A 27,620-nucleotide genomic window follows, 5' to 3' on the forward strand; every position below is an offset into this window, starting at 1 on the left:
GATTTTTTTCTTACTGAATAATAATTCCAGTATTTGATGGAGGCCTTCTAATAATTTTCTGAGTTATGTCTTTTCAGAAGCATCCAGAAAGCAATACACGTGATAGTTTTGGAGGGCTTTTGTTTGTTTTTACTGAAGTAGTCATTTAGAAAAACCTCCATTTACATTGATTTTATTACATTATTTCATTTTACTAGCGTTCATTAAGCATCTTTAAATCAGAACACACACAATATTCAAGCTATTCTGTAAACCCCCTGGTAGCAGAAATTTTATCTTATTTACTACTAAATCCCCAGTATCTAGTATAATATGGTCTATGATGGACACTAAAGAGATTTTATAATAAATCATTACTCATTTTTATAGCAAATTATGTTTTTTATTACCCCACATCCGTGCAGCCATGCCTAAAACCTTTTGCCTCTTCCTCATGCCCTTCCCATCGCTGCTTCTGCCTCATGCCTTGCCTCCTGGCCAGTGGCCTAGCGCTACCCTATTGTCCTAAAGAGGAGTTTCTGCTGCTGCTGCCACTACCACCACCGCCACACTGCTATATGTTGATGAGTCCTGTACACGGTGCCATTGACAAGGAGAAACTGACCTTTGTACCTGTGCACCAGATCTGTCTGTGGAGGTTCTGGCTTCCCCCGCTGCTGCCTGGAAATGCTTAGGTGCTAATATCCTGAGAGTAGGATTGTCAGGTAAAATACAGGACTCTCAGTTAAATTTGAATTGCAGACAAACAAGAAATTACTTTTTATTATAAGCAGGGACTTTTTTAACTTTTTCTAAATCTGGCAACCCTACTTAAGGAGTGAACTTGGAACAAGGAGATACAGCACAAAATGAAGCTAGCAGATAAATTCTCCCTTCCTTTCCCCCAGATAGGCTGTTCTAAAGTGCAGTAATTCAGACCTTCATGAAAATCTCCTCAAAGACCGAGCAATTAACTGCACTTGTTGCCACCTATAACCAGCTCAGTAACACCTGCGTTTGTGTTCCCTTCTCCTAGTGCCTCACTTCCATTTTTTTCCTCACTTCTGTTTCTCAGAGATAGTACTCCCCATAGAGTGGCAGCAGGTGAATGTTGGTGTTTATTTATGGCAGGCTTGGGGAACCTAGACTAGTACAGTACTTTAGGTAGTGGATTCTTCTAATGGGAAGTGAAACAAGAGACAAATGATGACTTTGAGAAAGTCAGGCACAGGACCCTGCAGACTCAAAATCCAGATTTGTTAAGACCCCTGAGAGTAGAGAAACCCCTCATGGGCAGATTCACATTGATCAAATGTACAGTGATACACTGTTAAATCAGAATAGTAACTTAGTACTACTGTATGAAATATCAGTGTCCTGTAGTCAAGAATACCATTTGTGCCTTAATTAAACATACTCTTTTCTTGAATCTGCTGTTTATAAGAATTCAAGTTATAATTCAAAATATATTGGGATCTGTTATGGGCTGAATTGAATTTCCTCGAAATTGATACATTGAAATCCTAACTCCCACACTACCTCAGAATGTATTTGGTGACAGGATCTTTAAAGAGGTAAAGTGAGGTCATACAGTTGGGCCCCAATCCAATATGATTGGTGTCCTCATAGGAAGAGGAGATTAGGAATCAGGCATGCACAGAGGGAAGAACATGTGAAGTAAAAGGGAGAAGACGGCACGCCAAGGAGAGGTGCCTCAAGATGAAATCAATCCTGCCAGCACCTTAGTCTTCAACTTCTATCCTCCAGAACTGTAACAAAATAAATTTCTGTTGTTAAAGCCACCCAGTCTGTGGTATTTGTTACAGCAGTCCTCAAAAACTAACACAAGGTTCACAGAATCAGAACAAGTCAATTTAGATATAGAACTCAAATAATTAATGTCATTAGAACAAACTTGTCTGATTAATCTTGCTCCACAATAAAGACAGTTCCATCCTGGGATAATTGCACTATAACCACCCACCATTTAAACACAATAATAGTTATTCTAAAATCTCAGGAACATTTTTTTTCATATAATTATTCCCATGTCATGGAACTGAAGCTTTGATTGGATAAAAGTAGCGCTTTATAAATTCTTCTTTTCATTTATTATAATCTGTTTACTTTTCCACTAAACATGAGTAGTTCCTGCAGCTTCCTACTTAAAAATCACTTGCAGTTTGGGTTATTGTTAGTATAATTTTCATCAGAATGGTTGACTTCAGGGGTGACTATTCTTTTACTTTCGTTTTCTGTTCCACGTACTTATTCTTCCCAAATGTGCATTAATGATTCTGTTGGAAAGACATAATTACTTTTGTTTTGTTTTTAGGCTTTGTTTCTATGCTGTCAACCTGAAAAAATTTTTTAAAACAGTGAAGTATAGGCTGGGAGTGGTGGCTCACGCCTGTGATCCTAGCACTTTGGGAGGCAAATGTGGGCAGATGATTTGAACTCAGGAGTTCAAGACCAACCTGGACAACATGGTGAAACCCCATCTCTACAAAAAATAACAAAAATTAGCCAGACATGGTGGCACGCACTTGTAGTTCCAGCTGCTCGGGAGGCTAAGGTGGGAGGTGAGAGGTGGGAGGTGGGAGGATCACCTGAGCCCAGGGAGGTTGGGGCTGCAGCGAGCAGAGATCATGCCACTGCATCCCAGCCTGGGTGACACAGTGAGCCCTGTCTCAAAAAAAAAAAAAAATTAAGTGTAATAAACTCTAGTTTTGTATGCATTTCTTCTGTTACAGAATTTCCCTAAAGCTAACCTATTAAAAACTATGATTAGATTTCATATGTGCTATAAACATTCTTTATTTAAAATAAATTACTCTAAGAAAGGAATAACATTTGCTTGAACATTTAGAACATCTGGCATTAGAGACTACCAAATTCATATGTAGTCTAAAATACTTATTAGACACATTCTTAATTCAAGAATATATAATTATTCATATGATTAGAAATAATTATAATTTTACTAAACACTGCTAATTAGGCAGAGTATAAACAAGAAAAAATCAGAAGGAAAATAGAACCACAATTTGTAATATATTTATTTTAAAACATATTTAGCTTTCTTTGTTACTTCTAAAAGTAAAAATTGTAAGTCAATATATTATTAAAACTTCCAGTTAATCTTTAAGTCTACAGGTGCTACTAAGAAATTGCAATTTGTAACTTTAACAGAGATATTAAATTCTGCAGAATTGTTACCAGATTCAAGCATTTCTCTTCTCTAGGTATAACTTATTTCTCATGTTTCTCTATTTATCTTTTTGCTGAAATAATTTACTCCTTCACTAGTGATTTCACCCTTTCACCCTTCTGCGTTTTTGTGTCATAACAGAAGAATCAATGAATAATGATTAAAATTAAGTCAACATACCTAATATAAACAGTTAAAGCTTTTATGAAGCTTAATCTTTGTGCACTTACCAAGAAGAAAAGTAAACCCAGTATTATTTGGGAACAAAGGACTTGGAAAATCCACAAATGGAATAATTAGTGAAAGCCAATTTTATGGAGGCTGTTAAAACTACTCCAAAGCAATAATAGTGACAACACACACACACAAGTACACACACACACACGAGCAGTGCTTCTCAAATTTTGATGTGTGTACTGATCACCTGAGGATCTTGTTGAAATGGAGATTCTGAGTCAGTAGGTCCACCATGGGGCAAGAGAGTCTCCATTCCTAACAGAGCCCCTAGTAATGCCAGTGCAGGTAACCCAAGGACCCCATTTTGAGTAGCAAGGACGTGGAGTATTTACCTTACTTTGGATAACTTACAAAATGCTTTAATTTGGCTTCAAATCAAAATAAAAAGTAATTTATAATCCTTGAAATCTTTTAATGAACATTTTTTGAGTAACTAGTATGATATGGACCAGGAAGTCCCAAAGTATGTTCTCTAGACCAATAGCATCAACATTGTTTGGGAACTGGTTAAAAACGCATATCCTTGGGCCTCACCCAGACTTATTGAAGCAGAGACTCTGCAGGTAGGGCTCAAGATTCTGTTTTAACTATTTCTCCAGATGATTCTGATACACTTTAGGTTTTGAAAACTACTGCTCTAGACAGTATGCTGAGGGTCTGGGGTGCATATCACAGTAACTGTCAAGAATCTCAGTACAGTAGGAAGGGATCCAGTTGCTGAACCAGTTGATACCATTAAGTATGTGATGAGTACAAAAACAGAATGACAGACAAGGTGGCACCCAACACAGAGGATGTAAAGGTTTCCTAGAAAATGTCATGTGAACTGAATTTCATAGGGATTAGCCATCTGAAGACAGTGGCATGTACAACATAAAGCAAATGTTATGCAGGAGGAATCCTGCTGGCATCTTTGGAAAACTGCAGTAATTCACCCAAGATGGCTGGCTGTCGGGTGTTTGAAGACCTCTCTATCCTTGTCCTTCTCACCTGTCCATGAGTAAAACAAATACCATTAGAGCTAGAAAAAAAAAAAAAAAATTACAAAGCTGAGTCTATTAACGTGCCAACCAAGAGAACTTACTCCATGAAGAATTTCACTGAGGAGGGAAAGTCAGGGGTTTTTAAATGTTAGAAGTGGGGAGCTCATGGGGCTTATGCTAATTAAGCATTGGAAACTGGCACTCTGGATATAGGGCAGAATGAATATATAGGTCTCTACGCCGTTGGTTAAATAAAATAAATATCTCATTGTTCACTAGTCAGGAAAGTCTCTTCAGTTAGGTCCAGTGAGGAAGGTGCCTGTCTAAGGTCACTGAGGCTTAAAGACCCTTATCAGCTTCAGCCTGTGGTGTTAAAATACAAGAGTCAGTTGCTGTCTCCTAGGCAAGCTCTACTTTAAGTGAAAATTTTTCCTTTCCCCTCCCTCCTCTTCATCTTTCCTGATCCTGAGATGCTAGGATAACCACACAAAAGATATGCAAATAATCCAGTTGTCAGCTCTCTGCCACCATCTTGGTCTGGGATGCCATTCTCACAGGACTCCATTGTGTTCATCCAAGTAGTTTTGGTCTCCTTTTGATGTGGTTTACTTGGACTGTGTAACAGCAATTAAGGTCATATGAATAAAACACTTAACACAGTTTGCACTTTCCCTAGGTGGAAGCAACCTTAGACCTACTAAACTGCCCTCTAGATGTAAGGCCTAAGAATGGTTCTAAAGAGATATCGATCAGTAGCTAGGTAGCAGAGTGGTGCAGCAGAAGTGTGTTGGGCCCATAGATACCAATGAGTAGCTGTAGAGATGAAAGAAAAACAAAAAGAATGTGGAAGCCTAGGCAAGGGGGTTGGAAAAAGAGGAGAGGGGTCAACAATGTAAAATACTACAGATTAGTACAACAGGATGAGAAATGGAAAGTGTTAATAGACTTTGACCCCAAGTGTCAGTGATCTCAGTTTCAGAAGGCTGAGAATGAGAAAAGTGGAAGAATGACTAGAAGTGTGGAAACAGGTGCTAGAAGTGCTCACTACTCTCTCAACAAAACTCGGTCTCTTTGGCTAGGATTTATAATCAAGTGCTGCCAGTCCCAATCTAGTGTTCCCATTTTTCTTTTAGGGCCAGAAATATTCAACGTCTGAGGTAGAAGGAACCTTCAAAATCACTTATCAACCTCATTCTAGAAATGAGAAGTTCTGAGAAATGAAGTAATATTTATTTTCATTGAGTTTATACGTGATTTTAAATTCATAAATTCTATGGACGATACAAAAATGTACATTTAAATCTTGAATAATTTTTGAAAGTTTAAAAAACAGATTAAAAGAGTCAAAGTTTTTCTTAATTTTCACAGTTACGGTGTTTGAGTTATTAAATTATACTGATGATCATCATGAGAAGCTTTCTATTATAGTCTTGACCCTTCTTGTATTATTATTCAGGCTACAATGGATAGGCAACAACATGTCAACTGAAAAATCATGAGATCTATAAATTTAGAAAGGAGACTTTATTTCTTATAATGAGTTACAACCTGCAGGCTGGCCATTCTGCAGGCTGGGAAGCCCATGCTCCCACAGAGACAGTCAACAGGCACTTTGAAGGAGGTGGGGTTGGAACAGAAGCTTTATGCCAAATGAGTTGGCTAAACAGACATATTCAACAGATTTAAGAGGAGCTGTGAATCTTCACTAAGAGGGGTGCTGAATAAACATGCATGTGACATGCATCCTGTGCTCACTGTGGAGTGGAAACTTAACATTTAAATGCATTAAGTCCCTATACATCAAAAGGAGAAGCAGAGACGTGAATGTACTAGTACTTAGTCTCTGTAAACCTGCCAGAACCAGTCCATGGTGGGTGGTCTTTTATCAGGGGAAAGGTACTGAATCAGTCCCTTGTCCAATCAAACCTGCAGTTATGACTTGTGGAACAGGAGGATCTTGTTAGTCAACATCTGGCCATGGATGAGCTGCAATTACTTCAATATTGCTTATGTCGAGAGCAGTTCTTATTTAGCAGCTAGAGAAAAAGAAAAACATTGCAGCAGTTAAAACATAGGTTATTCTTTAAGTGTAGGTGTGAGTGACTTAACTCTTGCCTGGCATGGCCTTAGGTCTTGCCTATAATTTGTTATTGCCACAGTGTCCATTCTGTTAGCCTTCTGATCTCTATTTTAACATTAATGCTCGTCAGTTGTTGAGTCTAAGCCCTCAAAGGGACGGGGAGCCGAGCTTGGTGGCATGTGCACCTGTAGTCCCAGCTATTCCCGAGGTTGAAGCGGGAGGATCATTTGAGCCAGGGGTTGGAGGTTGCAGAGCTACGATTCTGCCACTGCACTCCAGCCTGGGGCACACAGTAGACCATGTCTCAAAAAACGAGGAGTGTGTGGGGGCGTGAAAAGGGAGGAGGTTGGCGGTTATAGCGAGGCGTGTCCGTCCTTCCGTCCTGTCAGGGCCAGGAATTCAGCTTTTAAGGTTTATCGGGGGTCCCCTTGGCCAAAAGGGGGTCCGTTCAGTTGGTCGGGGGCCTTAGGATTTAATTTTTAGTTCTCAAGCAGTAATAAAGATAATGATAATCTTGACCATAAGGGGTGCTATGCCAAGCACCACTTAACAAACACTGTCATCTCATTCAATCCTCACAACAATCCTTTTACAGATGAGAAAAGTGGGACTTCCAGGGATAACTCGCTCTAGATTCAATAATCTGACTCAAAAGCCTTTTTAACATTTTGTACAATACCTTTTATGTTTGTTTAACTATCTAGTTGGGCCACTAAAGTACAGACAAAAGCTGGGGAATGTAAGCAAAACTGGTCATTTCCCTGGGGTGAGAGAAACGCTTTCAACACTTTCCGTCCATCGTATCACGCCTAAGGTATGCCATAGACATCCCTCACCCCTCCACCCACTCATGCCTGTTTGAAGCAAGACTATCAAGACCGAAACACACTGGGCGCCTAAGGCACCACTCCCCGCTGCCTACCAAGGTGCCTCCTGCAGGCTCCTTACCGCAACCCTGCAAATTCGCCCTGCCAGGAGCGGAGTGCAATTAGGCTTTGAGGTGGTTTGGCTCTCCGGCTGTCCGTAGCCTCTGGCCCCGCCCCCTAGCAACGTGCCGGCTTGTGTTAACAACCGGCCGGAGATCAGACGCCTGCGACAGCTGAGGGGCAGCCGCGGCGCTAAGCGGACTGTATGGCGGTGGCCTAGGCCCCTGGCGGAATTTTGGGACCTTTCGCGACTCTAGCGACTCTCAGGCTGCCTTCCCTTCTCAGTGGCGGGGCCTCTTTGGGCCCAGCGGCTGCTAGCGCGCTGTAGGACAGGAAGATCCCCCAACTCTCCACCCCGCCGCCACCGGCCATGTGGACAGAGGAAGCCGCGGCGACTGCCGAGGCCCGGGAATCCGGCATCAGGAACAAGTCTAGCAGTTCCAGTCAAATCCCGGTGGTTGGGGTGGTGACGGAGGACAATGAGGCGCAGGTATGAGCAGGTGTCTGGGCTTTCAGAGGTGGAGGGGGTGGGGATGAGGTCTCGAGACGGGGTCCAGACCTGGGGGTGGCAAGGGCGGAATTGGGGACAGGAGTGAAAATGGGGGAAACCGCGGGATGGAGATTCCAAGCGCAGAGCTAATCCCGATCCCCCACCCCCTGCGAACTGCACCGGTTGTGAGGGGCTGGTTGTTGTCAACCATCCTGTCCGGGGACCAGCGCTGTGTGGTCCTCCTGGAGGGTCCCAGCAAACTAAGCGGGGCTTTGCCACACTTCTTCGAAAAGTGGTCACAGAACTTCTGGGAGGAAAGGAATCATTCTTAGCAAAATCTGATGTGATGGCCTGATCAGTTTGCACTGAACTTTTTAACATGTAGATTCCTGTTATCCAGTGATGTTCTTGATATAGGTGTAAATTTTCCCATGCTTAAATTTGCTGCGACTAAAGCCTGCACCCAGAGGGGAGGAAAACGCTGTTAAAATTAGAAATTAAGCATTTTAAAAATTTGAAATTGGAAGCTGGTTGTTATAGGTCGGGTCGGAGAGAACTGGGAGAGAATAGAGTTGATTTGTTTTATTGTGCTTGTACTGTATTTGGTTTGGGGTTTGCTTTTGTTATGAATACAAAATTCACTCTTGCAAGTTGATCTGTTGAGAAATTCCACTTGAGGGCCTTGGATCTCCATTCGAGGCAGAGGTGTTTAGAAACCCCAAGTTGTTTGTATCCTACTAGGATTCCATTGCTCCCCCAGAGAGCCTTGATCGTGCCTTAAAAGCCGCGAATTCCTGGAGGAACCCTGTACTGCCTCACACTAATGGTGTGGGGCCACTGTGGGAATTCCTGTTGAGGCTCCTCAAATCTCAGGCTGCGTCAGGAACCCTGTCTCTTGCGTTCACATCTTGGAGCCTTGTAGAGTTCCTTGGGAGTGGTCAGTTGACTGGGGACCTCTTCTACCATGGGAATAGAGTTGAGCTCTCTGAGGTCTGACATTTACGCAGTAACCTGCGGAGCAACAGCACTTTGCATGAGGAGAAATAGGTGTTAGGGGAATTTGCCTAATCCATTTTGTTGACCTATTCCCATCTGGGCGGAGAGAATTTTGAGGAACAATAGCTCTCCACTCCCTGGACTGCAAGAAAGATCAACAGTACAGCCATACTCCCAGGCACCAGGCAAAACTGAGAAGTATGTGAATTTGATAACTGATGGCTCTCAGTCTTCCTTTACTTGCTCCAAGAAAAATTGGGCAATGCTCTACAAGGCAAGCAAGAGTAGCTCTTTTTTTTTTTTAAGGAGAAATACTTTTTAAAAGCCATTGCCAAAATAGTCCAAAACATACCAAATAAAGCAAGTATACTTGTGTATATGTGTATGCATTTTCTCTCCTTTTTAATTTTCTTTCTTTTCTTTCATTACTATGGCTCTTTCCAGGGCCTAGGATTCTCTTCCAAGAAGAAATCAATCAATTTGCATTAATTCATGTTTCCGACTTGTTAATAACTAATTCTAGGAGTAGTAACATTTTCGAAGTACTGAGGAGAATTAGAAGAGGAAATTTTTAAAGCTGGGAGAAATCTTAGTGATCCTCAGCCTTCTTGTTTTTTGCCTGTGGTTGTTTTTACAAACGAGAACCCTAAGTTCATGAGAAGTTAACTGAGTTACTCAGTTCCTTTACTCATGGAATGGGAGTCTAGAGACCCTAGAATGAAAAAATGATAACCTTTTAGACCTCTGCCTTAGGCCAGTTTAGGAAAGATCCTCGGAACTGTTTCCGGTTTTTTTCAACCACTGCACATTTGCAAACTTCTCTTCTGCCTGTGTATGCTTCCGAGACAGTATATCCTAGTGGCTAAAGGTGAGAGTATCACATCTACTTCAGTTCATTGTCAGATCATCACTTACCAGCTATGTGACCAAAGGCAAGTATCTTAACCTTTCTATCAAATGGAGATAATGATAGTACTCATGTCCATTGTAAAGATTAAATGAAATAATATATATAGGCCGGGCACAGTGGCTCACGCCTGTAATCTCAGCACTTTGGGAGGCCGGGGAGGGCGGATCACGAGGTCAGGAGATCAAGACCATCCTGGCCAACATGGTGAAACCCTGTCTCTACTAAAAATACAAAAATTAGATGGGCAGGGTAACGCACGCCTGTAGTCCCAGCTACTGGGGAGGCTGAGGCAGGAGAATCACTTGAACATGGGAGGCAGAGGTTGAAGTGAGCCAAGATTGCACCACTGCACTCCAGCCTGGCAAGAGAGTGAGACTCCGTCTCAAAAAACAAAACAAAACAAACAAAAAAAAGAGATAATATATATAGCAAACTTATATAATAATATAGAGAACTTATACAGTGACCTATATATTGAAAACAAGCAGTTATCAACATCATCCTTTATCCAGGGAACTAGAGCTCCTAAAATTATTTGGGCCTTAAAGCTAAGGGATTCTCTAGAATTCTGATTGTACCCACTGGCTTCCAGGATGTGAGAGTGAGACTGGATGCCCCTGACATCTTATTTGCTTTAATGCAGATTTTGGTCTGCTCACTTTATCCCTTCAGAGATGTTTCTCAGTTGCAGCTGGATTTCCTAATATAGAAATGCTACTTTGACTACCTAGGCTTTTGATAGCTGTTTTGTATCATTTTCTTTATTACAGACCTAAATTGAACCTTTCAGTTACCCTAACCTTAGTTTATGTAATTAAGGAAATAGGCTTGAATATTACTGCCTAAGGCAGCAGGTAAAATGTACGGGTTATTTTGCTGATTTTTCCGTGTGTATGATTTACTTCTGCATTAAGTGGTACTTTTTTCCTGCATCTTTCACAAAAATAACTTTCGTAAAAGGCAATAGCTCTTATAAATTCTATCTAAGCTACTACAAATGGTATTCCTAGAGTATTAGATTTTTCTAACTTTAGTAACTTTGAAATGTTTTTTGATGGAATTATGGAAAATGTAAATATAGGTTATGAGTAAAGTTATTAGTAAACAGGGAAACAATAGTTTAGGAATCTGGGATTTTGAATTGTTATTTTTGTTCCATGTTGTGAATTTCTCATCGACATATTCTATGTAAGCATTCTATCTTCACATTTTCTCTCTATAAAAATTTTGATAATCCCTACTGTAGTGATTCCAGCGTCTTCTTTTTTAAAGTGATTTATCATATTTTTCCAGTTTCGAAACAATAAAATAGTACCAGAATTTTGGTGGCCATTTTCTAATTGTGAGGAACTTAGGACACATTGCTTGCGCTTTCTGTGTCTGTTTCCTCATCTGTAAAAGATATTTTTAGAAATGCCTACCTCATTGAATTATTGTGAGAATTAAAGTATTTGTAAGGCATTTAGCACAGTGCCCAGCACATGCATTCCAAGTGCCCCACAAAAGGCAACTTTCTGTTATTATTAATGACTCTTGTCATAACAGCTTTATTAAATTATTAAATAAATTCAGATGATATTTACAGGGTGATACGGTTTGGCTTTGTGTCCCCACCCAAATCTCATCTCAAATTGTAATCCCCAGGTGTTGAGGGAGGGACCTGGTGGGAGGTGACTGGATCATAGGTGTGATTTCCCCCATGCTGTTCTTGTGATAGTGAGTTCTCAGGAGATCTGATGGTTTTATAAGGGGCTCTTCCTCTTTACTCTCTCTCTCTCTGTCTTTCCTGCCACCTGTAAAGGTCTTTGCTTCCCCTTTGCCTTCCACCATGATTGTTTTTCCTGAGGCCTCCCTAGCCAGGTGGAACTGTGAGTCAATTAAACCTCTTTCCTTTATAAATTACCCAGCCTCGGGTGTGTCTTTATAGCAGTGTGAAAACAGACTAATACACTGGGTATCAAAACCTACCAAATAGGAAGATAGTTCTCAGATTGTTTTTCTAGTATTAATCCCAGTGTTTATGTGTGTCTGGCTTCCTACAGGAAGGTAGAGGTAATGTGGTTTAACAAGTGCTTCATCCCTTGGAGAGTGATGGGATTGGCAGTGAAATTCACCTTAATCATATGTTGAAATCACAAGATATCTAATTGGTTACCCTTTATTTTCTATTTAATGTTGTTCCCCTCATTCTAAAGAATCCCAACCCCCTTTAGAGCAGTGCTTCTCAAACTTTAATGTGCATTTGGAGCACATGGGGATCTTATTAAAATGTGGATTCTGATTCTGTCGGTCTTAGATGAACCCCAGTACTCCGCTTTTCTAACAGGTTTCCAGGTGATGCTCATGCAGCTAGTTGGAGGACCTCATTTCCCACTTTGAATAACAATTAATATAGTGATTAGTTGACTGGCATAGGTATCATGCCTGAACTTCCTTGCTCAAATTTGCTTTCCCTCTGAGAACCTATGAGAATCTTTTAGTCGATGTCATATCCTGTCACTGTCTGTAATACTTCCATGAACTGTGTGCTTAAAATTATCTAGCCTTGTTTATAGGGTTTTTGCAAGAAATAACCTGTGTAGTTGGTTGCATGTGTCTATAGTGCCAGCTACTTGAGAGGCTGAAGCAGGAAGATCGCTTGAGCCTAGGAATTCGAAGCCAGCCTGGGCAAACATAGGGAGACTCCCATCTCTTGAGAGAGAGAGAGAGAGAGATTGAGAGAGACTCCTTGGTTGTCCATTGAGGAGTCAGGCACAGAACTAAGGAACAAAGAACCAGAGTTTCTACATCAGAGAGACCTGCTGGCCGATTTATTATTAATAGCTATGTGGCTTTAACAATTTAGGTCCCAGGGCCTCAGTTTCATTAAGAGGGATAATAGTACTACCTTTACTTGGTAGATTTGAAGATTAATTGAGATGAAAAATGCCAGACATATAAAAGGACCACTATAAGTGTTAGTCTCTTTCCCTGTAACTGAGTATCAAATGAGCAGGTTTCTCCCCTCTGAAATGTCCCTGGGTAAAGTGGGAAATAAGTTCATCCTATAATTTGAATGAAGTAAGTCTAATTTTCTTCAAAGCAATTTATTAAACTTTTGATCTTAAAAGGTTTTGTGAATGCTTTTACAATTTCTCCATAAACATCTTAAGATGACAGTATTTTGATATTTACATATGTATGTTCTGTTTTGTTTCTACTCTCTGCTTGTATGATCTCATTTACCCCAAATCTTCAATTATCATGTTAAGCCTATGATTCAGAAACCTCTGCCCCAAATTTTTCTCATCTCCAACCGCCAACACAAACCTCTTCCTCCAGCTTTCCCTGTCTCAGGAAATAGTGAAATCATTTATATACTTTCTCAAGCCAGGGATTATCTTCAGCTTTTCCCTTCTTTCTCCCACTGCATCCAGTCACTCATTAGGTCTTGCTGAATCTACCTCTTTAGATGTTTTTAATTCCATTTGATGTTGTTTATACCAGTTGCTGCTACCTATTCAAGGCCCAAAGTTACAGTCTACCTCCAACCCAGTCTTCTCCAGTTCAGTCTCACACAGCATACAAGATGATCTTTTCATAATTAAATTCTTCTGGTTAAATATTGTGGAAATAAATGAAGACTACCACGATAAACAGAGACTGTTTATTCAGCAGTTGCTATAGGGAGGGAGTCAGCCACTCTCACTTTTTGGCAAAGACTCCAATGCAGCCTGGAAAGCTTTAAAGTGGAACAACAACAAAAAAAAAGATGTGGGGGAGACTTCAGGTCTACTCTAATTGTAGGTTGCTGACATGGGAAACCTGGAGGTGGGCTAGCTAGAAGCAGGGTATCCTCTGTGATTGAATTGGAAGGCATATTTGGCTTTCTCTGGTTGGTCTTAAGTTGGAAACAGAGGAACAAAAACCAGGAAAGCTGGCAGTCATTGACCAAATCCTGACTTTTCTGAGCCAATTGCTGCAGAGGTTGTCAGCCAGAGTTATTTTGTCACATATAGTCTGACCAGTTTTGTTTATATGTTCAGTCCCAAACCGTTCAATGGCTTTTTAAGATCCTTGTGTTACATACAAATCCTTCTGTAAAATCCCATGCCAGACCAATAGCTGCATGAGATGAGGACATTGTTATTCCCCACACCTCGCACAATTCCTGAAACAACAACAAAAAAAAACTACTAATAAATAGTTATAGAAGGAGGAAAAGTCTAGGGAAGCTAGAGGGAGAGAGAGAAATCTTTAAAAATCTGCCAAGCAGGTAAAACCTAGAGTAACATCAAATGGGTAATGCAAGATAAATCTAAGAGGAATCTATGCTTTAATCTTTACTACTCCCTGTTCTTTTAAAAATTATACCTGGTCATTTGGAGAAAAAAATATGAAAATACACACAAACATTAGAAAGAAAATCCTGCATTTGGCTGGCCCAAGTGCAGTGCTGTTTACAGCTAATTGATTACAACCAGTTACAGATTTCTTCCTTCTCCATTCCCACTACTTCCCTTGATTAGTCTTAAATATATATATATATATTCCTGCATTGACATTTCATTCCAATATCCTAGTCTAACTCTCTAAGCAAATATTTCAGAAAACCAGAAAAGAAAAACCCACTATGTGTGTGTGTGTGTGTGTGTGTGTGTGTTACCGTGTATGTATAATTTGAGAGTGTAGGAGGAAAAGAAAACAGACAGCTGAGGTGTAGTGGTGGATATCACTGCCAAATCCCCAAATCTTAAAAGGCAGAAGTCTATTTACCAAAATTTTTGGTAACAGTAAATTTAACTATTTAACAGTAATATTTAACAATTTTTAATGGTAACATAAGACCAGGTATAGATTAGTATTTAGTAAATCCTTTTTAAAATTATTTTTAAAAGTAAAAATGGCTGGGCATGTTGGCTCATGCCTGTAATTTCAAAACTTTGGGAGGCTGAGGCTGGCACATGGCTTGAGCCCAGGCATTCCAGAACAGCCTGGGCAACATGGCGACACTCTATCTCTACAAAAAAAAAAAAAAAAAATTAGCGAAGTGTGGGCTGATGTGCCTCTGCAGTCCCAGCTCCTCCACCCAGGAGGCTGAGGTGGAAAGATTACCTGAGCCCAGGGAGGTTGGGATATGCAGTGAGCCGTGACTGCACCACTGCACTCCAGCCTGGGCAACAGAGTAAGACTCCGTGTCAAAAATAAATAAAAATCAATATAATTTTGAGTAAATGAGCTCATTCAGACACTCCACAGACTTAAAGTTAGTATGTTTCATTACAAATTGTTTTTGATGCCATGACATCTCAGTTAGGATTAATTTTTTTAACTGTTTTTGAGAGAAATGTCTTAAGATCAGAATATATGAATTTGTAATTTTTAAGGGCAAGGAAATACTAAAACTAAGACAATGTAATAACGATTATGTAGAAGTATGGAAAAGTATGTATTGCAGATTGAAAACTCAGAAGCTGCCATGGTATTAACGAAGTGAAATTATGTGAAATACTTATGCATGTAAGGAAAAACAAAATATATAAAAATAAAAATAGATGTCATTTACTACATGATAGGAATAAGTAGGATTTTTTCCCTTTTGTATATCTTTTATATAATCATTACATCATCTTTTCAAACATTTATTTTAAAGTAGAAGTAAGCGTGAAAGCAGGACAGAGGATACAAAGGAAACTGGGAGAGCTTAACTCCTGTAATGGGGGTAAGCACTGTGACATAACACTGAATTAAGAATAAAATGTCAGGTAGCAAGGTATTAACCCCCAAGAGAAATATAGTCAAAACCACACTTAGAATTTGTAGATCTCTGTATCATCATACTTTACCTTTGATCGGATCATTTCTTTTTTGTTGTTGTTGGGGTTTTTTGTTTTGTTTTGTTTTGTTTTGCTATTTGTATTTGTTTGTTTGTTTGTTTTTTGAGATGGAGTCTCACTCTGTCACCCAGGCTGGAGTGCAGTGACGCAATCTTGGCTCACTTCAACCTCCACCTCCCAGGTTTAAGCAATTCTTCTGCCTCAGCCTCCCGAGTATCTGGGATTACAGATGCCCGCCATCACACCCGGCTAATTTTTTTTGTATTTTTAGTAGAGACAGGGTTTCACCATGTTTGTTAGACTGGTCTCGAACTCCTGACCTCAGGTGATCCACCCACCTCTGCCTCCCAAGGTGCTGGGATTGCAGGCGTGAGCCACCGCGGCCAGCCTTGTTTTGCTATTGAGTTGTTTGTGTTCCTTGTATATTCTTGTTATTAATCCCTTGTCAGATGGATAGATTGCAAATATTTTCTCCCATATTTTAGGTTGTCTCTTCACTCTATTAACTGTTTCCTTTCCTGTGGGTACACTTTTTAGCTTGGTGTAATCCTGTTTGTCTATTTTTGCTTTTGTGGCCTGCACTTTTGAGGTCCTACCCAGAAAAACCTGTGCCTAGACCAGTGTCCTAAAGTGTTTCCCCAATGTTTTATTCCAGTGACTTCATAGTTTAGGGTCTTATATTTAAGTCTTTAATCCATTTTGATTTGATTTTTTTGTTTGGTGAGACATAGGAGTCTACTTTCATGCTTCTGCATATGTCTATCCAGTTTTCCCAACACCATTTATTGAAGAAACTGTTCTTTCCCCACTGTATGTCCTTGGTACCTTTGTCGAAAATGATTTGGCTATCAATGCAGGGACTTATTTCTGGGTTCTCTGTTCTGTTCCATTATCCTGTGTATCTGGTTTTATGCCACTACCATGCTGTGTTGGTTACTATAGTTTTGCAGTATATTTTGAAGTCAGGTAGTGTGGTGCCTCCAGCTCTTTTCTTTTTGCTCAGGATTGCTTTGGGTGCTCGGGGTCTACTACTTAAATTTTGGATGATAGTACCCATTTCCTTCCCCGTTTACCAATGAATAACTTTATTATAATATAGCCTCTTCTTGGTTGCATTTTCCAAGTATTTATTAAGCAACTAACAATATTATATGTCAGGCCCAGTGTTGGATTCTGGGAGTGCCTGAAAGCAAAAATTTTTGCTCTTAAGAGAACTTTGGGGCAGGGAGTGTTGGGGAACGAACATGTAGACCCTGTCAGAACAATGCAATGGTAATTTTAATGGATATAAACTTAGGGTGCTATGAGAGCACAGCATTTTTCTAGCATTTTTTCATCCTTTGGGAAGGTAATATCTGAGCTTCATCTTGAAGGACCTGTGGGAATTAACCAAGGAGAGGAACAGGAATGTAACAACATGAGTGAAAACAGAGGAGATGTGAGAGGCATTAATGGGGAGTCATTGAATAGTTTAGATGGGTCATGTTCAGATTTGAGTTTTATTGTTCTGATGGTAGAATAGAAGATGATGTTGAAGAGTGCAAGAGTGGAGTCAGAGAGAACAGCAGGAACCACCTGAAATTAAGTAAGAGCTAAGAATTGAATAAATCAGTAAGATGAAACAGGCTCAAGAAATATTTAAGATGTAAAATCTGTAGAACTTGGAAGTTCCTGTTTTTTTTAAATGTAGATGACTGGAAGAATGCTGGTACTAACTGAGATAAGGGGATACCTAGTTGAGAAAAGCAATCTCCTACCTGTAGTTTAGAAGCTGCTCTTACCATGTATCTGCATAGGCAAACTTAGTGTAATGTGTATACAAGTACAAGATAATTTTATTTCTCAACATATGGAAGTACTATTATTCTAAATATTTTCTTGGACCCTTCAGGGCTGATGAAATTTTAAAACGTCAAGATTATATGAAATACTAGAATTCAGGAGGGGTTTTTTTCCTCAAAAATCTATTTATTCCTGTAAGTTTTCATCTACTTTTCATTCTCCCCTTACTATCTTAGTGTCATAAAACGTTTTTTAAGTTACCAAGGGAAAGTATCATATAGGTATGACTTATTGATATAGAAGATGATATAGAATAGTAAGAGTTGTGTGTTTTTTAGGGTGTTTTCAAGCCTATGGACCTTAATCGTGTCATCAAACTCCTTGAAGAGACTGATAAAGTGAGTAAGCTTTGAGAGAAAATTACTCCGCTGCATTACTTACAAACTGTTTCCCTGAAAGGTAACATATATCCCTTCAAATGTAAGTCTCATTTATCTCCTTTTGTTGAAAACATTTTAAATAGTACATATCTTATATTCAAGGACTGTTTAAATTTAGTATAAATATATTTAATGAAGTGGGGAGACTGGAGGAAGAGAGTAGATTTGCTTTTATGAGATGGACAAACCCATGGTGGCTGTACCAGAAGGAATCCTAAGAGTAGAGAAAGGATCATCTAGCCTCTGTTAAGTGCTTGTTACCTAGTAGGATTGGAGGAGGGGAATGGTAGAAAACAAGGTACTGTGGTGTACTAATTATGAAATCAGGATAGATACACACAAGCATGTACACATAGATAATTTATTTTGAGAACAATCGTATATAGGATATAATGGAAATTAAGTTATTTTAGACACAAGACTCAAAATTGGGAAAGTAGGCATTGAGAGAAAAGATAACAAATGTATATGCACACATGCTCATATGTCACCTGATGTTATCAAGAATCGACTGAATGCCTAAAAGCCAGCACACACTAGGAACTTATGTGGTGATTTCCAAAAAGGAATACATATTGTTAGTAAACAGAAAATGATTTGACCCCAAATGTCCATCAGTGATAGACTGGATAAAGAAAATGTGGCACATATACACCATGGAATACTATGGAGCCATAAAAAAGGATGAGTTCCTGTCCTTTCCAGGGACATGGATGAAGCTGGAAACCATCATTCTCAGCAAACTAACACAGGAACAGGAAACCAAACACCCGCATGTTCTCACTCATAAGTGGGAGGTGAACAATGAGAACACATGGACACAGGGAGGTGAACATCACACACCAGGGCCTGTCAGGGGATGGGGGACTAGGGGAGGGATAGCGTTAGGAAAAATACCTAATGTAGATGATGAGTTGATGGGTGCAGCAAACCACATGGCACGTGTATACCTATGTAACAAACCTTCACATTCTTCATGTGTATCCCAGAACTTAAATTACAATTAAAAAAAAATTTTAAAAGAAGAAAATGGGTTGAGCATAGTATAGCCTATCAAAAGAAAACAATGTCCCATGAATAGGAGTCACAAACATTTGGTCACTGTTTTCACATTTTTTATTCTCTGTTTTTTTACATAGAAAGGAGAAAAAATGACTATTGGAATAATTTATCTTTTGCTGGCTATCATTGTTGTGAAAAGTATTTTTATTGTAACTATATCTACATTTCCTTAAAAAACAACAACTACCTAGAGTGCCTATTAGCTGTTTAATAAGGCTACAGAGAAAAAGTATAGACAATATCACAGCTTTTCAGGAACATTTAAGATTAAAAGGACAGACAGAATTCAGTCATGGAAACCACTGTGTAGAAGTTTTGCTTGCTTATTTTCATTTTTAATTGACTTAAGATGTTTGGCTTGCACAGAACACTGAGCATATTTTAGAGGTTAAAAATACAATTTCTACAGACAGCTTTCCAAATTTGACTTCTAACACCACCACTTTTTAGCTGTGTATTTTGGACACATTACTTTAAAATGTTTCAGCTTGTGTTTCCTATTCTGGAAAACAGAGATCATAGTAGTATCTTCCTAATAGGGTCATTTTGGAAATTAATGAAGTGATATGTATATATGGTGCCCATGTGGTACATGCCATAGAAAAAATATTCAATGTACTTCAGCTGTTGTTAATATTATCTCTGGAAACAATTACTGCTTTTATATTAACGTAATTTTGATTCCCAATTTCCTAATCAAATTTAAATGATAGTTTATTTTTGATACATAATGTCTGTAAATGTTTATGATGTTATGATAATAAAATGTGATATTTTGTTACATGCATAAAATGTATAATGATCAAGTCAGAGTATTTAGGATATCTACCACCTCTAGCATTTATCATTTCTATGTTGGGAGCATTTCAAATCCCCTCTTCTAGCTAGTTTAAAATATACAATACATTATTGTTAACTTTAGTCACTCTACTTTGCTAACAAATATTCGCTACCACAGTCTTCCTACCTTTGTAATTATCATTCTAGTCTGTATCTCCATGAGAACAACTTTTTAGCTTCCGCACATGAGTGAAAATGTGTGATATTTGTCTTTCTAAACCTGGCTTATTTCACTTAATATCTTGTAGTTCCATCCATGCTGCTACAAATGACAGGATTTCATTCTTTTTTATGGCTTAATAGCATTCCATTGTATACATGGACCATATTTTCTTTATGCATTCATCCATTGATGGACACTTAAGTTGATTCCATATCTTTGCTATTGTGAGTAGTGCTGCAATAAACATGGGACTGTAGGTATCTCATTGATATACTGATTTCCTTTCCTTTGGATAAATACCCAGTAGCGAGATTGCTAGATCATACAATAGTTCTGATAGTTTATTTTTACCTTCACTGTTTCAGAAAACATTTTTTAACACTTGCATTATAATATAGTAACTTAAGAATTACTTGATAATTTTAAAGTGTCTACTTTTTATGTTGAAGAATTTTTTAAAATCTCAACAGATTTAATAGCACAAAAGAACTAAAATAGGTCATTTGTTTTAGGATGGCTTAGAAGAAAAACAACTTAAATTTGTCAAGAAACTGGTACAGTGTTTTCAGAATGGACTTGTATCCTTTGTTTGTATGTATGTTCATTTCATTTATTCTGAAACAAGAGAATTTCTATTAGAAAATGTATTAGTTGGCCAGGCGCGGTGGCTCAAGCCTGTAATCCCAGCACTTTGGGAGGCCGAGACAGGTGGATCACGAGGTCAGGAGATCGAGACCATCCTGGCTAACACGGTGAAACCTCGTCTCTACTAAAAATACAAAAAACTAGCCGGGCGCGGTGGCGGGCGCCTGTAGTCCCAGCTACTCGGGAGGCTGAGGCAGGAGAATGGCATAAACCTGGGAGGCGGAGCTTGCAGTGAGCTGAGATCCGGCCACTGCACTCCAGCCTGGGTGGCAGAGCGAGACTCCGTCTCAAAAAAAAAAAGAAAATGTATTAGTTTTCTATTGCTGTTGTAACAAATTACCACAAATTTGATGGCTTAAAACAACATAAAGTTATTATCTTACAGTTTTGGAGGTTAGAAGTCCAAAATCAGCCTCACTGGACTAAAGTCAAGATGTTGGCAGGGCTTAAGACTCTAGAGAAGAATCATTTCCTTGCCTGCCCCAGCTTCTGGAGGCTGCCTACATTCCTTGCCTCATGCCCTCTTCCCCTCACTGGCATCACTCTCACCTCTGTTCCTGTCATCACATCATCTTCTCTCTCTGACCCTCCCTTCCTCCCTCTTTCCTTTATGAGGATCCCTGTGATTACGGTGGGCCCACCTGGATAATCTAGTATAATTTTCTTATCTCAAAATTCTTAATCATATGTGAAAAGTGCCTTTGCTATGTAACATAGTTACAGGTTCCGGGAATTAGGACATGGACATCTTGGGGAAGGCCATTAATCTGTCTACCACAGAAAAACTGGAGAGGCCATTATTCTGTCTACCACAGAGAATATCTAAGGTTTTATGTTCTTTACAAAACTGTATTTTGTATCAGAGAATGTAAATAAAATTGAAGAAACAATGTAACACAAGTAACTGTGGATAATACCAGTTTTTGTAGATTCAGAAAGACAATGGATGTAGTTAGAGGGCCAAGTCAAAGTCATTGTTTCTATAATTTACATGGGCAGTTGTACCTTTGATAAGCTTCTTAACTTCTTCATCCTTGTAAAGTAATAGAAGCTCATGAGGTTGTTAGGAAGATTAGATGAGATCATGTACATGCAAGTGCTTGATAATCTGTAAAATATTATATAAATATACTATCCCTACTAAGTATACCACCCTGATCAGAATACATGAAAACCAGTGTGTCTTAAAACTATCTGTACATAAAAGCCGGGTGTGATGGCTTACACCTATAATCCCAGCAGTTTGGGAGGCCAAGACAGGAGGATTGCTTGAGGCTAGGAGTTCAAGACCAGACTGGTCAACATACCAAGACCCTGCCTCTACAAAAAAACAAATAACCAGGTGTGGTAGTGTGTGCTAGCTACTGGGGAGGCTGAGGCAGGAGGATTGCTGAAACCCAGGAATTCAAGGTTACAGTGATTTAAGACTGTGACACTATACTCCAGTGTGGGCAACTGAGTGAGACCCTGTCTCAAAAACAAACAAACAAACAAATACTACCTGTGGATAAGAATCAGTTTGTTGTTGGGTTGTGTTTTGTTTTGGGGGGTTTGTTTGTTTCTTTGTTTTTGAAACAGAGTCTCCATCCAGCCTTAGCTGCCCAGACTGGAGTACAGTGGTGCAGTCATAGCTCGCTGCAACTTCAAACTCCTGGGCTTCAGCGACCCTCCTACCTCAGCCTCCCAAGTAACTGGGACTACAGGAATGCACCCACCATGCCCGGTTAATTTTTATTTTTTTGTGAAGTCTCATTGTGTTGTACAGGTTGGTCTCGAATTCCTGAGCTCAAACAATCCTCTCGCCTCGGCCTCCCAAAGTGCTGGGATTACTGGTGTGAGCCACTGCAGCTGGCCATTTTTTTTTAACATTTACATATATATGCTATTGTAAAATACAATAGAAGTATCCCACAAGTATTATATTGTTATAAAAGTTTTTATATGCCCACTCTCGCTTTCTGTATTCATTTTGTCACAGACTGGTAAATACACTTCCAGAACTGACAGTGGTCCATGGACCACACTTTGAATAGTATTCATCTAAATCAAGCTTGTCCAACCCTCAGCCTATGGGCTGCATGCTGCCCAGGATGGCTTTAAATGCGGCCCAACACAAATTTGTAAACTTCATTAAAACATGATGAGATTTTTTTTGACAATTTTTTTTAGCTCATCAGCTATCATTAGTGTTTGAGTATTTTATGTGTGACCCAAGAGAATTCTTCTTCTTCCAGTGTGGGCCAGGGAAGCCAAAAGACTGGACACCCCCGAAAATGATCTTGAAGAGTTGTCTGACTTGGTCTAAAGAAGTTATTAAGCCCATGGCATGAGCCACCACACCCAGCCAGCAGGATTTTTTAATAGATAAAATAAAAGATGCTTTTGTTTAAAGATCTAGAAAGGCTATATTTTGCTTTCATATTAGTTTCAGATAAAATCCTAACCAATTTAAGCCTTAAACACAGGAAAATGCATCCCAGTTTAATATTAATAAAATAGTAGAGTAAAGTAAGGTTTGGGTTGCTTATTCTGAGACAGCATATGTTTGTGTGGGTGGGGGTTGGGGGTGAAGATGAAGGGTATAATTGACCCTAATCAATAAGTTAATGTTTCCAATGTGCTATTACTCATTGCCAGTGGGAAGTTATTGATCAACTGAATGTGTGTTGTAGCAGTTGGTAATCCAATTCTAAAGTTGTGAGAGGAAAACAATTTTGAGTAGATGTTTTTCTGAGGCAAAAATGAAATGTTTTTTTTTTTTAAATATGGTTCTAAATTTCCTTTTTTAGACTTCAAAATAAGAAAAATTAAAACAGTATCTACCACATTTGGCAAAATAGTTGGAATTCTATAGACTTTCTTCACAGAAATACTATAAAGAATATGTTAATAAAGAATCTTAATTTTATTAATTTTATTTCTTAACTAAAAATATTAAAGCCATTAAGGGATTTAGCACAGATATTTAAAATTCTGAATCTGTGTGCAGGAAAGATAAAAAACCAGCCTCGTTTTGTAGAATCTGCATATGATATCATAAAACTGTGTAGGTAAGTTATCTTTCTTTAACTTTATTTTGCATTAACATGGAATGTGTTGTTATGTTTCTTGTATCACAAACATACTATGCATTATAGTGTAGCATATTGCTACAGAATTCAAGAAAACTTCAGTTCATCACTTGATTCCAGCAGTTGGTATTTCAGGTAATTGGTTTGCTGTGGTCTGAGGCTGCTAACCACAAGAGATTAAATTCTAAGTATATTGAAATGCTGTCTTGTAATTCGTTACTCTGAAGTAAATGATGAATATTAGATGTAACCAAGGAATTATAGTATTTTCTTGAGTGAACTTATGGATATGCTTGTAGTTTCAGTCTAGTTTTTTTCTCTGTCTTTAGAAAATTTGGGTCTCAAAGATATATTAGGTTATATGTCATGTTTTATCTGATTTTTGAAATTTGAGTGAAGAATAAAATATCATCAATTACATTTGATATATATTTTTAAAATGTAAGTTAGAGGTAAGAATTGTAAAATTAACGTGCCTTATTCTTTCTACTGTTGGTTCTTTAACAAGCTCTGGGAACTGAATATATGGTGCTCCCTTGGTGCCACATGGTGGCTAATCTAGGTATATATTAAAATATCCATTTTTAGTTGCTTAATGTAATGTAGTAGGGAGGAATAAACCTTTCTGACAATTTTAGCTTCTGAACCTTTCTACCAATTTAACTTTTTAGATAGCAATTATTTACTTTAATATACAAATAATATATAAATAATTGAAAGGTTTAATGGAATTATGCATACATGGTAGGTTCTAACTCTCACTTTTAGATTTAGCAGCAATATTTAAAATGTTTGTAACCACTTAAATTTATTTTTTTGATATCTGAATAAAATAACCAAAATAATATATTGAATGCCTATACCATGCCTTGCTTTTTAATAGATAGGGACAATGAAAAATAAATGGTTGCTCTGGTGTTTTCAAGGAACAGATTGGAAATTATTATTATATTGATATATGATTATGTAATGTAAAACTTTTAAATCTCAAGGCTTTGCAAGTCCTAGAATACCAAGTTTATAAGCATTACTTTCAATGTCTATGCTCCTACAGAGCTCTGCACAAAGTTCATTCTCTATGAAAACTTGTGACTGAATGTTTAATTGTATAGCTGCAGTCTTCATTTTCCCTCATATTTCATAATTATTCACATTGTTAATTTTTTCTACTTTTCTAATTTCAGCTTATGTCTAGATAACTTCTCTACGCCTCACCCTCACTTGTTTCTCTTTTCAAGACATTTTTGGAAGATAAAAACAATAAAAATAAAATAATATTTCCATTTTGGCCTCCTAGTAGTATGGTTTTCTCACTGCATCAGAAGTATAATGCTAATTTTTTCATATACTTTTTGGTTGAAAACTCTTCTGATGCTTTATCTTACAGGTTGCCTCCTTTGCTAGAAAAGGAAAAAGTTTGGGAACAAAAAGTACTAGTTTTAGAGTCCTTTACTTTAGAGATCCAACAAGCAGCTGGATAACAAATATAATACGTTATTTGTTTCAAATGACAAATTTAGACAAACACTAGAAATGAACTTCTGTGGCATTTATAAAATTGTACTTTTTGTAGCTTGCTCTTCAGCTATCTTTAAATTCAAATTGGCCTGTATATTGCTATTAATACATCCTCATGTGATAGTTCTCAATGCCATTTTCAACCACTTCTTTAATTTTTCTTGAAAAATATGAATGAAAAGTTCTCTCTATATAGGATATATTGTACTTTAAATAGTACAGGAGGTTCAAATTTTGAACTCATGAAATGTCAAGATATATTTAAAAAATAACTTTTATATTATCTTTGAAATTTAGACTGACCCAGGTTTATGTGCCAGATCTTTTAAAATTTATAGAGAAGTTACTTTCAAATAACTTTGGTTATAGTAGTTGTGAAATGCAATTCTAATATAATTAATATTTCTTAACTTGAATGCCTTAATGTCTGCAAAAGCATTCTGTTACTTTGTGGATAGTTACTAACCCAGCTAATAAGGAAAAATGCACTGATCTCTAAGAATGAATAAACTATTGATTTTGCCTAGAGTTTTGAAAATTTCAGGAAAAGCTCTTAACCAGTTTTTAAGTCATTGGTGAGCTTAGATCTATGGTTTGTATCAGATTATCCAATGTCGTACTAACTTTGATAGAATTATAGCTATAGTTTATTACTATTTTGGCCTCAAAGATAAAGAGGGTTCCTAAGTTTTTAATTCATGAAGTGATGCAAAATGACTTTCTTAACCTATGCCTTCTACATCCATTTCTTAATTTTTATAATTAACATAATATTTGCTTTTTGGTCAGTTCATTAGAAACATTTTTTTCTTTTCTTTTCTTTTCTTTTCTTTTTTGATGGAGGCTCGCTCGCTCTGTCACTAGGCTGGAATGCAGTGGTGCAATCTCAGCTTACTGCAACCTCCGCGTCCCAGGTTCTAGCGATTCTCCTGCTTCAGCCTCTCGAGTAGCTGGGACTACTGGCGCATGCCACTATGCCCAGTGAATTTTTGTGTCTTTAGAAGAGACAGAATTTCACCATGTTGGCCAGGATGATCTCAATCTCTTGACCTCGTGATCCACCCACCTCAGCCTCCCAAAGTGCTGGGATTACAGGTGTGAGCCACTGCACCTGGCCCCAGAAACATTTTTAATAGTTACAATAGTATTAAACTATGATAATATGTATTACAACTGGTAGTTAATACTTGTCAATTCCCCAGGGCTAAAGAATAGAATATTATTATTAATTTATTCTTTAGAAACGAACTCTCCCCCATTTACAAATGATGCTTCAATCAAAGACTTTATTAAAAATTACTCTTACAATTCTTCACTCTTATTGAAGCTTGCCATTTTTGAAAAAGAAAGTATCGGATGAAATAACTTATGCTGAAGATACTGCTAATTCAATTGCGCTTCTGGGTAAGTTAAGATTTCCTTAAGGTATACGGATGTAACGTATGACAGGTCCTACTGACAAGGAAGTATCTATTTTCCCCAAGTTTCGCTAAGAGGACTCCTTCTCCATGTCTAGGATCTTCTGTTGTTTCCTGGTAGTGAATTAATCACAGTGTGCATGGTGATAATTCTGGTATTGTATTCTGCTCAGGTTGTTTCATGATACCAATAAAAGTCCGTCTTCTAAGTACAAGGACAGGCGGGTTATGTAGTTTGATGAATTGTTATTTAGTTTGATGAAGTGTTTGTTCACTATTTTTATAAATCAGAAAGTATACATCCCCCTTTTTAAGTAATCACGAAAACATTTCAACTTTGAACTCTAATATTTAATTGCTACAATCATAGAATTATTCATTAAATGATCTAAATTTTTAAATCAAATCATAAAATGATAGCATATTAAGAACTTCAGCATAATGCACATAAAGATGCAGATGCCTGTATTTTGTACACAAAAATATGAAAAGTATCATAAAAGGGTAGGTATTTACATACAGGTTATCACTTGATTTTCTAAAGAAAGAAAACAATTTCCAGGGAAATTAGATTAGGGAAACACTGGCTCTTTGAGTCAGCTCCTGGGACATGACAGCATGTTCCCAAAACAAATCGTACATTAAATCGATACTTACTAGTTTAGGTCTTTATTTGTACAGGAGGAATAAAAGATACACAATTGATCCAATGCATCTTTAAAAATATTTGCTGAGTAGTGATGTTCCCAGCATTACACTCCATATAGAAAGATGTTAGAGATTCAACTGGAATGAAGAAAAAAACAGGATTTTTATTTTTAACATAGACACTAACCCTTTTATATCTCAGTAGGTTTTATAGTTTTTAATTTTAGTTACTTTGGGAAAACTACCTAGGGTTCACCTACTCTACAGCCCAGAGTAGGTGAAGGTGTTGTGGAGATTAGGTTAAACATGAGGGGGGCAGTTTAAAGAAAAACACCTTAGGGAGCAGGCAGGTTCAGAAATATGGGAATTTTTAATTATGTGAATCTCTATCATCAGTGGAAATTT

General features: G+C 38.1%; 1 protein-coding gene across 4 annotated transcripts in view; it reads left to right on the plus strand.

Annotated features, from left to right (window-relative positions):
* Positions 1-7,540: 7,540 nt before the first annotated feature.
* The window catches only part of CFAP69 (cilia and flagella associated protein 69), a 64,982-nt gene continuing 44,902 nt past the window's right edge, over positions 7,541-27,620 (plus strand). For all 4 annotated transcript variants that reach the window (XM_003896353.3, XM_009203490.3, XM_009203489.3 and 1 more), the window contains exons 1-5: positions 7,541-7,906; positions 17,749-17,808; positions 20,428-20,493; positions 23,501-23,610; positions 26,477-26,553. In XM_003896353.3, the coding sequence (XP_003896402.2) occupies positions 7,787-7,906; positions 17,749-17,808; positions 20,428-20,493; positions 23,501-23,610; positions 26,477-26,553 (433 nt within the window). In that variant the 5' untranslated portion in view covers positions 7,541-7,786. The remainder of the gene's footprint in view (positions 7,907-17,748; positions 17,809-20,427; positions 20,494-23,500; positions 23,611-26,476; positions 26,554-27,620) is intronic.

The sequence above is a fragment of the Papio anubis genome, chromosome 4, assembly GCF_008728515.1.
Source record: "Papio anubis isolate 15944 chromosome 4, Panubis1.0, whole genome shotgun sequence".
Taxonomy (NCBI): domain Eukaryota; kingdom Metazoa; phylum Chordata; class Mammalia; order Primates; family Cercopithecidae; genus Papio; species Papio anubis.